Source organism: Coturnix japonica, chromosome 2 (genome assembly GCF_054131305.1).
Source record: "Coturnix japonica strain WE chromosome 2, WE-NBRP24, whole genome shotgun sequence".
Taxonomy (NCBI): Eukaryota; Metazoa; Chordata; class Aves; order Galliformes; family Phasianidae; genus Coturnix; species Coturnix japonica.
The window spans coordinates 72,975,154-72,986,126 of record NC_140664.1 but is presented as its reverse complement, the minus strand read 5'-3'; the positions used below and the strand labels follow the sequence as shown (position 1 = coordinate 72,986,126).

The 10,973-nt window shown below is 43.0% G+C and overlaps 1 protein-coding gene across 1 annotated transcript; it reads left to right on the top strand.

Annotated features, from left to right (window-relative positions):
- The first annotated feature begins 916 nt into the window (after positions 1–916).
- SMIM13 (small integral membrane protein 13) lies at positions 917–10,954 on the top strand. Its single transcript, XM_015854572.3, has 2 exons — positions 917–1,213; positions 7,405–10,954. The coding sequence occupies exons 1-2, from the start codon at positions 1,138–1,140 to the stop codon at positions 7,596–7,598; spliced, it is 270 nt and encodes an 89-aa protein (XP_015710058.1). The 5' UTR covers positions 917–1,137; the 3' UTR covers positions 7,599–10,954.
- Positions 10,955–10,973: the final 19 nt, after the last annotated feature.

Here is a 10,973-nt window from a genome sequence, read left to right as displayed (position 1 = left end):
TGGTTGTCAGTTACCTTTAAAGATATTTTATTCACCAAGACAAGGATTTAAAAACTAGGACACGGTAGAACAAAAACTACTCGGATTACTTTAGCTCATCTTGTGCATATTCATTTCAATAAGCCTTATTTACATTAGTAGCCTTTGGCAAGACTCCTGCTTCATCAGTGCACAAAGTGTATGATAAATGAAAAGCAGGCTGGGAATGATGCAAGGGTGTTAAAAAGGAGAAGAGATAATCTCATTAAGTGTCTGAAATTCTTTAGGAGGACTAGAATACACTGCTTATATAACATAATTTTTGTGTGATTATGGGTAGATCATACCTGAAGGGAACTTACTCCCAGGGGGAGAGTAAACTCTTCGAAAGGGCTGACAATAGCAGGACACGGGGAAATGGTTTTAAGTTTAAAGAGGGAAGATTTAGGTTGGATGTTAGGGGGAAGTTCTTCACTAGGAGAGTGGTTAGGCCCTGGAACAGGCTGCCCAGGGAGGTTGTGGATGCCCCGTCCTTGGAGGTGTTCAAGGCCAGGTTGGACGGGGCCCTGGGCAACCTGATCTAGTAAATGTGTATGTTTGGTGGCCCTGCCAGGCAGGGGGGTTGGAACTACATGATCCTTGAGGTCCCTTCCAACCCGGGTCATTCTGTGATTCTGTGATCTGAATATTGTTATTTTCTAGAGCTGGTTAATGATTTTATTCTTCCTTCTGCTGTAGCCTTGGGGTAACTCAGTGTAGAGTTGATTTTTTCCCTCAGCTTTCTCTGAGAGAGATCAGCTGCGGCCTGGGCCTGTAACACCGCGGAGCACGCTGGGAATTGTAGTCTGCTCTACCAGCTCCGCCCATTCTCTCCCAGAGAGCGGAACTACGCTTCCCAGCATGCTCAGCGCTCCGCGGGCGTCACCACGTAAAGCCCGCCCCGCCGCCGGCTCGGCTGGCGCTGGGGTCTGCCGGTTCTTCCTCCGGGATAGTGGGCGGCTATGGGAGGTGCTGCCCGTGCCCTATAACCTTTGGGATTTGGTCCGTGTAAAGCTGCATCTCCGGGCTGGGTCGGGCCCTACGTGAGGGGCGAGCGGGCTGTGGAGCCGCCGTCAGGAATTGGGCCCCGCTCGTGGCGGTGGGGAAGGGCCCGGCAGCATGTGGCAGAGCATCGGGCTGACACTGCTGGTCATCGTGGCCACCTTGGCCTGCGTGCTGCTCTTCATGCTGTGCGGTGAGTGTCCAAGCTGGGGTCGGCTTCGGTGTGGTTGGAGGTGTTCGAGTAAACATGTTGTACCGAGGGACTGTGATTAAATACGTGTGGTAGGTGGGTGGTTGGGCTGGGTGATCTTGAGGGAGTTTTGCAACCTCTCTGTTGTTTCTGTGGCCTGTCTGCTGTGTTCTCGTGCTCTGATGGCTCCTTTCTGCACGGTTGGCTTGAAGAAAGGAAAGGGCCCCATGCTCAGGGGGTGGGAGTGGGCTGGGACACCCTTCCTCCTTGTTTCCAGATCATCTGGAAGCACTTCAGGTGTGGAACACCATTGAACAGAGGTCACCCCCCTGCTGGTATCCCTCAGCCTGTAATGTGTGTCCAGAAAGTGGCAATGAAGCTATGAGGGGTTTGGAGCTCAAGTCTGATGGGGAGCAGCTGAAGGAATTGGGATTGTTCAATGTGGAGAAGAGCAGATATAGGGGAAACTTCATTGCTCTCTACAAGTGAAAGGGTGTTCTGGCAAGGTGCTGGTTGCCGTCTTTACCCAGATAACTGGTGATGAGACCAGAGGTGATGGCCTCGAGTTGCACCAGGAAAGAGAGGTTCAGATTAGATATTATGAAAAACTTGTTCTCAGGAAGAGCAATGAGGTTCTGGCACAGGCAGCCCAGGGAGGTGGTGGTGTCACCATCCCTGGAGGTGTTTAAGAAACGTGTGGATGAAGGTTGTGATTGGTGGGGGTGGGTTGGACTTGATATCAGTGGCCTTTTCCAACCTTAATGCTTCTGCGATTCTCTGTTCACTGGAATAGGTTGAGGGCAATGCTTGGTTCCATGTTTTTAGATAAACAAGCAAACAAAAAGGGGATTCAAGACCAGGTACTTTGTAGGTGTAGAGAGAAAGGTTATTTAAATGGGAAGGTCTTTAGGAGTTGTTGGAGGGAAGCACTGATGTAGTGCATGCGGGTGAATGTGATCAGTGTGTTGAATTCAATAAGAAGTAAAAATGAAGAGTGGCCACCAACACTGAACTCAATTATACTTCAGTATGAAGCATTCCTGAGATTAAAAAAGTGACTGCTGGGGGATTTGTAAGTGTTTTTTGTAAACATAGTGAGTCAAATGAAGGCTCTGTTGACACCTGATGCTTAAAGAAGTTGGTTATACTCAAAGCTGTAAAGCATTGCGAAAAGACTTTGCAATATGTGCTTATGTCTCCAACAGTCTATTTCACTATTTAAAGGGAAAAACCCAAGAGTTACTTAGGGAGTAGTGAGAGCTGTGTAATGATTTCTGCATGAAGAGATTCTAAGTAGGTTAGAGCTGTCTAGCCTGCAGAATACATAGCTGGGGGAGGACGGTGGTTATAAAACCAAGTAGTGAGTAAAAGGTGGTCGGGCAGCAGTTTTTCAATTGCCTTATTATGGGTTATATTAATGATCAGCCAACAGGCATAATTAAGGAAAAGGTGTTCTTTTACACAAGGGGAAAATGGCAAGCTTGTTAACAGAGTGTTTTGGAGGCCAAAGCTTTTACCATTTCAAGTTAATAGAAGAAAGGCTTGTCAGCTTACTAAGCCATACTCTCAGTGTTAACAATATCAGAGCTTATTGCAAAGGTTGCCAGCACGTACCTAGATGTTAAAGGTACTAAGCACAGAACGCTGCCATTTTAATGGTTTGGGGGTGGTGCTTTTTGACTGTTGCCCTGTTAAGAGTTGATTAGATAAGGTTAGATAGCAATTCATGCTGTGCTTCACTAATTAGTAGTAGGATGCTTCTAGTTTTTGTGCCAAGGCCATTAGTGGATAATACTTGAGCAGAAGTGGTGTCAAGGCTGCTATTAGAATAACTTGATTATAAGTCACCTTCAATCTATTTGTGCCTGTGATAGGTGGTTCCTTATTGCCTTCTTAGCTACAGATCTCTGTTCTTTACAGCCTGTTGGTCTCCGGAGGAGGTGAGTGCTCTGTGTGACAGGATATGAGTAAATGCCAGCCGGTGAGGCATAAAATTAGTGGACAAACCTGACACCAGAGCAGTTGGATATAAGCTTGAGTAAACTTCAGCTGATAAGAATGTTTTATAGCCATCTGATGAGTGGTATTTAACAGCCTCAGGAAAGGGCTTACAGGGTCAAGAAACTGAAGGGCTGTCACTTGGGTTTTGAGTGGCTTCTATAGGAGGAGTTGTGGTGTGAATGCTAACAGAAAGCAATGGAATGAAGCATGCAGGATGGTGTGACTGTTACATATCACATGCACGAAATCCTTCCCACTATTTAATTTTCACAGCACGCATCCCATCGAGTTCCAAATTCTTCTGAAGATAAAAATTCAGAGCACAAAAGATCGGAAGTTATTAGGACCAGTTCATCAGCCGTGTGAAAAGCAAATGATTATGCCTGAATTAGGCATTTGTCTATAGAAATACTTTGAATAAGTGACCTGATTTCTTCTATTTAACACTTCTGGATGCTTGCATTTGCAGTTTCCCATGTGGAGCTCAATTTGTTAAGGAAGCACCCAGGGCTTGCAGTGAGTGGAGTTTGTAAACTGAGCACATCTGACACAGAAACCATTCAGACTATAACCAGAGCTGTTGTTCAGTTGCTCTTCTAAAAGTGGGCCAAAAGTAAATTGCTTCTACTTGATTGCAAGCCTGTCAGACTACTTTGCTCTGGTTTCTCTCATGGTCTTATTGGTTTAGTGCTTTCCTTGCTCCTCTACACCTGTTAGGAGTTCACGTAGAATGAAGGAGTTGGGGTGGAACAGAAGACCAGCTGAGCTGAATTCCAGTACTGCCTTCCTCTGTGTTACCCAATGGATCAACACATGGAGTCAGGTGAAGCCACACAGATGCCTTCAGTGCCAGGAACAGACAGGTGTGCTCATCTCATCTGGGGAGCGAGGCCAGCCAGGTGTTGTTGGAGAGACCTGGGTGACCTTAAAACAAAGTCTGTGTGACTCAAATTGCTGATACAGTTGTGCAACTTGGTTGCAAGTGGAAAAACACCAGAGCTTTAAATTCTGCCCCAGTAACTTCAGTGCTTTGTTAGGACAGTTTTGTGACAGTGTTAAATAAATCAGTCTCCAAATACAAGCCATGCCTGATTAGGCTTGCAACAGAGAGAAGATCTCCTCCATATCTTATGTCAGCATCTAGAACTATGTACTTTCTCTTCATAGAAGTTAAGTTTTTCTGTTGTGGATGTGTGTTTGAATGCAGGGCTCACTCAGCCTGATAATTCCATAGTCTTAAATTAGTGTTTGCTGCTGGAATAGCAGGATCCTATTTATAAATCAGTGGGGACAGAAGTAAAACTATTTTGCAAGACTGCTCAGGAAGCTGATAGTAGAGGCAGAAATAGAAGCCTGACCTCCAAACTCTCTTGCGCTGTTACCACATCACCTTTCTTCCCTTCTCAGTGAGTTGTATTTTGTCTGAGAAAACAGATGACTTCTCAGCAGTACTCCATATTACTTGCTAGAATCATAGAACCCTAGAAACATTTGAGTTGGAAGAGACCTTTGAAGGTTACCTGTTCAACATGGTGATACTGTATAGATGCATATGTGGGAGTTGGGGACTGAGGCTTTGACTTGCAGTCCCATCTTTGCAAATACATTGCATCACGATTTATAGGAGGGGTTGATGTGCTGAGGGAGTAGTGCCAAACGTGGCTTAAATGTCTTTAGGCAGCATCTGGCTGTGGCATTTGGAGTGAGACAGCCGCTTCCCTGCTTAAAACTTGGCAGTGACTGGGAGCTGCTGTTTTGCCTGGATGCAAACAAAGTATTGGCTGGTGGCAAGGTTTCCAGACTCTCTGGATTCAGGTATGGGCTGTACCAAGAGTTGGAGCCCTGGCATTGCAGTGATGTGCAGTTGTCCTGGAGGACTGATTGCGATCAGGTATTTTGTGACACTGTTACTGGAGTCTCATTGACCCAGAGTAACTTTCTTCAGTTCTTTGTGAGTCTGTTCATTTCTAAGAAGCTTCTGATCTACTCTGTTCTTTACCCTGCCAGGCAGCAGGGCATCTCAGCTGAATGGGCAGCTTTAACTGTGGATTTATTTTGGATGTGTTTTTTAAACTTTCCTTGCAAGCCGGCACTGCAATGAGAACAAGCGAAAGAAATGAATCTTTCTGCTTTGATTAACTTGTACCTCCTTGTCTGGGAGATTCCGTGAGTCTTTGATGTGGAAGCAGCAGGGTGTGTGTGGAGGGCTGTGTAACAGTGATCAGGGATGTAGAATCATAGAATGGCCTGGGTTGCAAAGGACCACAATGATCATCTAGTTTCAACCCCCCGCTATGTGCAGGGTCACCAACCACCAGACCAGGCTGCCCAGAGCCACATCCAGCCTGGCCTTGAATGCCTCCAGGGATGGGGCATCCACAACCTCCTTGGGCAACATTTTCCAGTGCGTCACCTCCTTCTGAGTGGAAGACATCCTCCTAACATGGTGGAGATGGTAAACTGAACTTATTTAGCAATCTGGTCTAGTGGGAGGTGTCTCTGCCTGTAGTGGGGAGGTTGGAGCCAGGTGATCTTAAAGGTCCTTTCCAATCCCAACCATTCTTTTCCAAGCCCAGCTGTCCTTCCTGCAGTCAGTGGAGAACCCCTAGATATGAAAGGAAAAAGGCACCCAAACAGTCATTTGCTTCTTCTAGATGTAGGGGTTTTTAATGCATTTGTCAGACATCAGGTTCGGCTGAGTCAGGAATAACTTAAAGGATTAGATTTCAGTAGAAAAGGAAGTACTTGGTGTAGTTAGAAGTTAGTTTGTAAGAAGAGAAGTTAGGGAAATGGAGTCTGCAGGATGTGAGTATTCTGGGGCAGAGGCGAAGGGTGGGATCTTGCTTTGTCTTAAGTAATGGCTGTTTATGTTGTCATGACTCCTGTAAGAGGAGGAAGAATCAGGGTGCTGTAGTTGCACAAGTGCTACCTATTAGTGCATCCCCTTGCTTTGTATGTTGCTGTTTGTCCACACTCAATTTTTTCTGCTCACAGTTGAGTAGCTGGAGAGGACAGGTTTTCCAGGTTCTACCAAATAGGGCTCTTTGTATTTGTGTAGGTCAACGGTATCAGCTTGAATGGACAAACCTTCTGATAGGAAAATGAGGAATTAATTTACAGCTCTAAGACCAGTGGTTTCTGGTACTGCACTTCTTGGATCACAGTGTGAATCTTATCCTACTTGTCTGTGAAATACCGTTAAGTGACTTTTCTGTTCTTTAGATTATGAAACTTGACTGGCTGGCTAAAGGGGAAGGGATCAGTGTTAGTTCTCAGTGCGGTGGCACTTGAGAATCTCCATCAAATAACTTAGTTAAATGAGACTTTAAAAGGAAGGTTCTGGGTTAGATTAAGACATAAATACAGCTGCTTTTTTTTTTTCCTTTGAATCCTGGTTATCTGTTCCAGGAGAGTCAATTTAAGATCAAGGGGGTGGTGGTGGATCATAAATGTTTGTAAAGATACTGTAGAAATGTGATTATGTCAGCTGTAAAATTCACTTGAATAGTTTTGGGACCAAGAGTGTTTTAGCAACAAAGCAGAATGTTACACAAGTTCACCAGAGAATGTTAATATTTCTTTAATGGGACTTTGACATGGTGGGGTAATACTTCTTAATTTAGGGGATTTGGTCTCCAAGTCATAATTTTGGAGTAGGGTTTGTTGTAAAGCGTGCTATTAATTTCAAGATCTCTGCAAGTGTTCTTAATGAGTATGAAATATGACTTCTAAAATATGATGGCCTTTATTGTGATTAGGTGGTTGTCCCTCTCTACTCTGCCCTTGTGAGGCCCCATCTGGAGTACTGCATCCAGGTCTGGTGCCCACAGTATGAGAAGGACAGGGAGCTGTTGATGAGGGTCCAGAGGAGGGCCACAAAGATGATCAGAGGGCTGGAGCACCTCCCCTACAAAGACAGGCTGAGGGAGCTGGGCTTCTTTGGCCTGGAGAAGAGAAGGCTGTGGGATGACCTCATTGCAGCCTTCCAGTACCTAAAGGGAGTCTACAAACAGGGGGGCCTCTGTGGAGGAAGAGGAAATGAGGGGTGTTGGGAATGAGAGTAATTAAGATGGCAGCCAATCTTTCTCTGTATATTGTTTTTTTCCTTCTTGTTTTTTGATATACTCTGCCTGAGGGCTGACATGGTGTGTATGAAGTAACAAAGTGGTACCTTCTTTCTTTGTTTCCTGCAGGCTGGTACGTGGTCTGGCAATTGTTTTTGTCTAAATTCAAGTTCCTGAGAGAATTGATAGGTGATACGGGTTCCCAGCAAGGGGACAACGAGCATTCGGAGACAGAGGCTGACCAGGAGACTCCACCTTCACCACAGCGAGGTAGACAGAAATCTGCTCGGCAGCGAAGGGCACCTGCAGAAGAAACAACTTAAAATACTGTTTTGAGCTTCTGGCTAACTATGAATGGTTAAGCACCTCTGCACTGTGTTGTTCAGTGGTTTGCTCTTACTGAAAAACTGACTTAAGAGGTAATATTAATACCCATGGACCTTTATTTTGAACTGTCAGTCTATACTGCTTTGGGTTCAGGGAGGGCTTCAGCAGCAAGTCAAAGAATACTGGAAGAAATTAGGTGGAGAGAAATCTCCTTCAGAAAAATGCTCAGCTGTTGTAGCTCTTGTCCCTGCACGCAGGTAAAAAACAGGTCCTGGACCATAGGCTTAGCCTCTGTCTGAACGTAATAGACATTTCAGACTTGAAATAGTTTCTAAATTATTTTTCTTTACAGCACTGCGACTACATATAGTGAAGTTGAACTTTATTTCTTTAGGTATGTATGAATATATATATTTTTTCCAACCGTGAGAATGCATGTGAACTTAAAAAGTGGCTGAAAGAATATCCTGCTTTAGAAATTATTCTAAAGTGAAATTTTGTTATTTTCTTATATCTGTATAAATGAAATATGAGAAAACAATATTAGGTGAACACAGTTGGGAGGTTTTGGTTATCTCCTTTAAAAAAAGGAATTGGGTCATAAGACCTATTTTCTTGGTTTTAGCACAAGAAGGGTTACAGGCAGAACAGTCGGATAGATTTCTTTGTTCTTCCTGAACCTTTAATTCAAAGTCCAGCTTGTGTTGGAGGGAAGAAGGTGCCTAGATTATGTACTTATTAGTGATCTGTAGGGTCATCTTTGGCTTTCGGATACTACGTGTTTCTCTTTTGAACACTCTTACATCAGGTGTTTGGTACCAGATGTAAGTCTTGGCCTGGAACCAATTAAGGCATTCTGACCAATTTAGTAGACATCACTCTAATGCTTTACATTAGGTAGCGTTACAGCAATGAATTTGGTACCTTGTGTTTGGTGGGGGACTTGCTGATGTTTATCAGTAACAAGCAGTTGGTCCTTAATGAGAGGGAGTTAAACAGTGGTTCTGACTCTGCGCTTCAGAATTAGGTGATTCACTTCTCTTCATGAAGACTGCATGAGATCTTTGGGAAGAGGAGAACCATAGAAGTCCCACCTCTCTGCGTGTGTGTAGGGGAAAGACTACCAAAATGTCTGCTTCGTTAACAGCTTCAATTATCTCTCAAAGATACATGATATTGCTTAGATCACTGTTTGCTGTATAAAAACTATTGCTTAACAGGACAACAGAATGGTACTTCAAGCTGTTAAGGAGTTTAAACCATATAACTTCCAAAGTTTGGTTTGCTTGCATAGCTAAAAGCAGCTTTTAATCTTTTTCATTAAGTAGGCCTACATCTGGCAAAAGACTACTTCTCTGGTGCCTTTGTTTTAATTTGTCATCTGTGAATGAAAATTAATGAGAGCATTCACTTTACAAATGATTTGGGTGTTTCAGCATTAAAGCACATTAAATTAGTCTGGACCCTCCTTTGAAGTCTGAAAGTTGTTTTAGTTGCTGGCATGTATGTATAAGCATGCTTTTTATTACAGGATTACGCTTTCAAGCATGATGTGACAGTGCTACGCTCACATCCTTGAGACACATGTAGAAATGCAATGGTCTTCTTCCTCTGTCCTCATGACTGACAAGGGAATTCCTAATAATGTTTCTTCTTGAGTAAAATTGCCATCTGCTCAAACTGAACAAAAGCAATCTGGTTCTTTGCCCCATGCAATTTAATGTCTCTATATTCTTGTACCTGTACCTCTTCACACGATGAGGCTTTCAGCTCAGCAGTGCTAACCCAGTACTGGAGCACTTTTCTGAAGAAAAGTGTTTACCATTTGTCTTTGAGCTTTACTTATGTGGGCATGCAAGTGAGATTGCTCTATTTTCAGTCCTGGTGTGGAATATTAACACTCCACTCCACTTCTGCCTAGATTTAAGACTACTGAAGATGGCAAAAGGCTCATGCTTTGAATTTCGTCAGCTGGGATAAGTAACAGTTGGTTCAGTCTCTGCTTCTCATAGCTGTGAAGAAATGTGAAATTACAGCAATAAAATATAGCTAGCCAGAGCAGCTCTAAGGGTGAAGAGACTCTGGAACAAGTTAATGAAGGAAAATCCACGTGGGTTTGAATGCTGACGATGATTAAATACGTAATTGGATAGTAGTGTAAAACAAATGAATGTGGAATCTTTGGATGGTTCATCTGTTCTAGCCAGACAAATCCCTTTGTGGTTTTTAAGTGTACATTTCACTCCCAAAAGCTACTTTCAGTCTTTTTTTTTTAAACATCTGATGCTATTTTTTAAAGCTGCTGTGACATAGCTACCAATAATGGTACCTGCTCAGTGTATAACATTCACAGTCTTACTAGTAGCAGCCTAAAGGCTTATATTATGAGGTTTGGAAGATTTTGTAATACTGGTATTTTCTGTCAATACACTTTTTGTTTCCTCATAGAGTCTGTAGTAATATCTTTGTGCGGGGCACTTCATGTAAACCTGTAAGAGTGAAGCTATGTGAGTGAAAGCACACTTGTGATAAGACCTGGGTTGTGATTGCTGGCAGTCCAATATACTCATGTCTTTCAGTATTTTTACTGGTGTACTTCCAAAACGTTACTAGTGAATAAGCACTTAACTTTGAGTTGACCCATTCAAGTCTGAAACCTTATGAAGGCAACAGGTTATGTATTTGGTCGTTTTTCTTTAGTAAAATCTATTTTTAAAACTGTTCATTGCCTTATTGTTGCAGCTGTTCTATTGAATGTACTTCGGGTTGATTACTTTAAATAAATTCATATCACTTTTGTTGCAGGGGCTGTGCAACTTTTGAATAAGCAGTGATTACTTATATGTGGCAGTTAATTAAAAACAGTTAATAGCAGGAAGGCTGGAACAAATGCAGCTTGGACTGGTGGAACAAAGTAGGAAAACTATTAAAATGTAAGAATGTAGACAATTGTTTCTTGCTGAATTGCATAATTCAAACCTGTTAGCGAGCCACTAAGGCTGTTATCACGGTGTTCTAATGTTTGTCCATAAGGTTAATTCTATGCAGTTCATTCACTTAGCTCTGCTGCTGTAGCTATTTGCAGTAAACACCACACACTGTCCTGCAACTTGTGGCCAACTTGCTGCTTAATATCAAGTTTTACACTGAACTAGACCTCTGTATGTATTCCTGTCTTGTTTGGATATGACCAGCATAAAAAAAGGGTTCTATGTGGTGGTCGTTTGCTTCTTCAGTGTTAAGATACTGTACTTAAAGCTTCTGTGATTGTCTGTTTTCATCATGTTAACTGTTTTAACTGACTGTGCAGATAAAAAAGAAAAAATAAAGTAACCAGACTTGATACGAGTAATTAATTGGAGTGACTTTCT

Excerpts from the sequence above, each read along its gene's own strand:
- SMIM13 (XM_015854572.3), top strand. The coding sequence starts at position 1,138 with ATGTGGCAGAGCATCGGGCTGACACTGCTGGTCATCGTGGCCACCTTG. Across the intron at positions 1,214-7,404 it reads GCTGCTCTTCATGCTGTGCG|GCTGGTACGTGGTCTGGCAA; the intron begins GTGAGTGTCCAA and ends TGTTTCCTGCAG.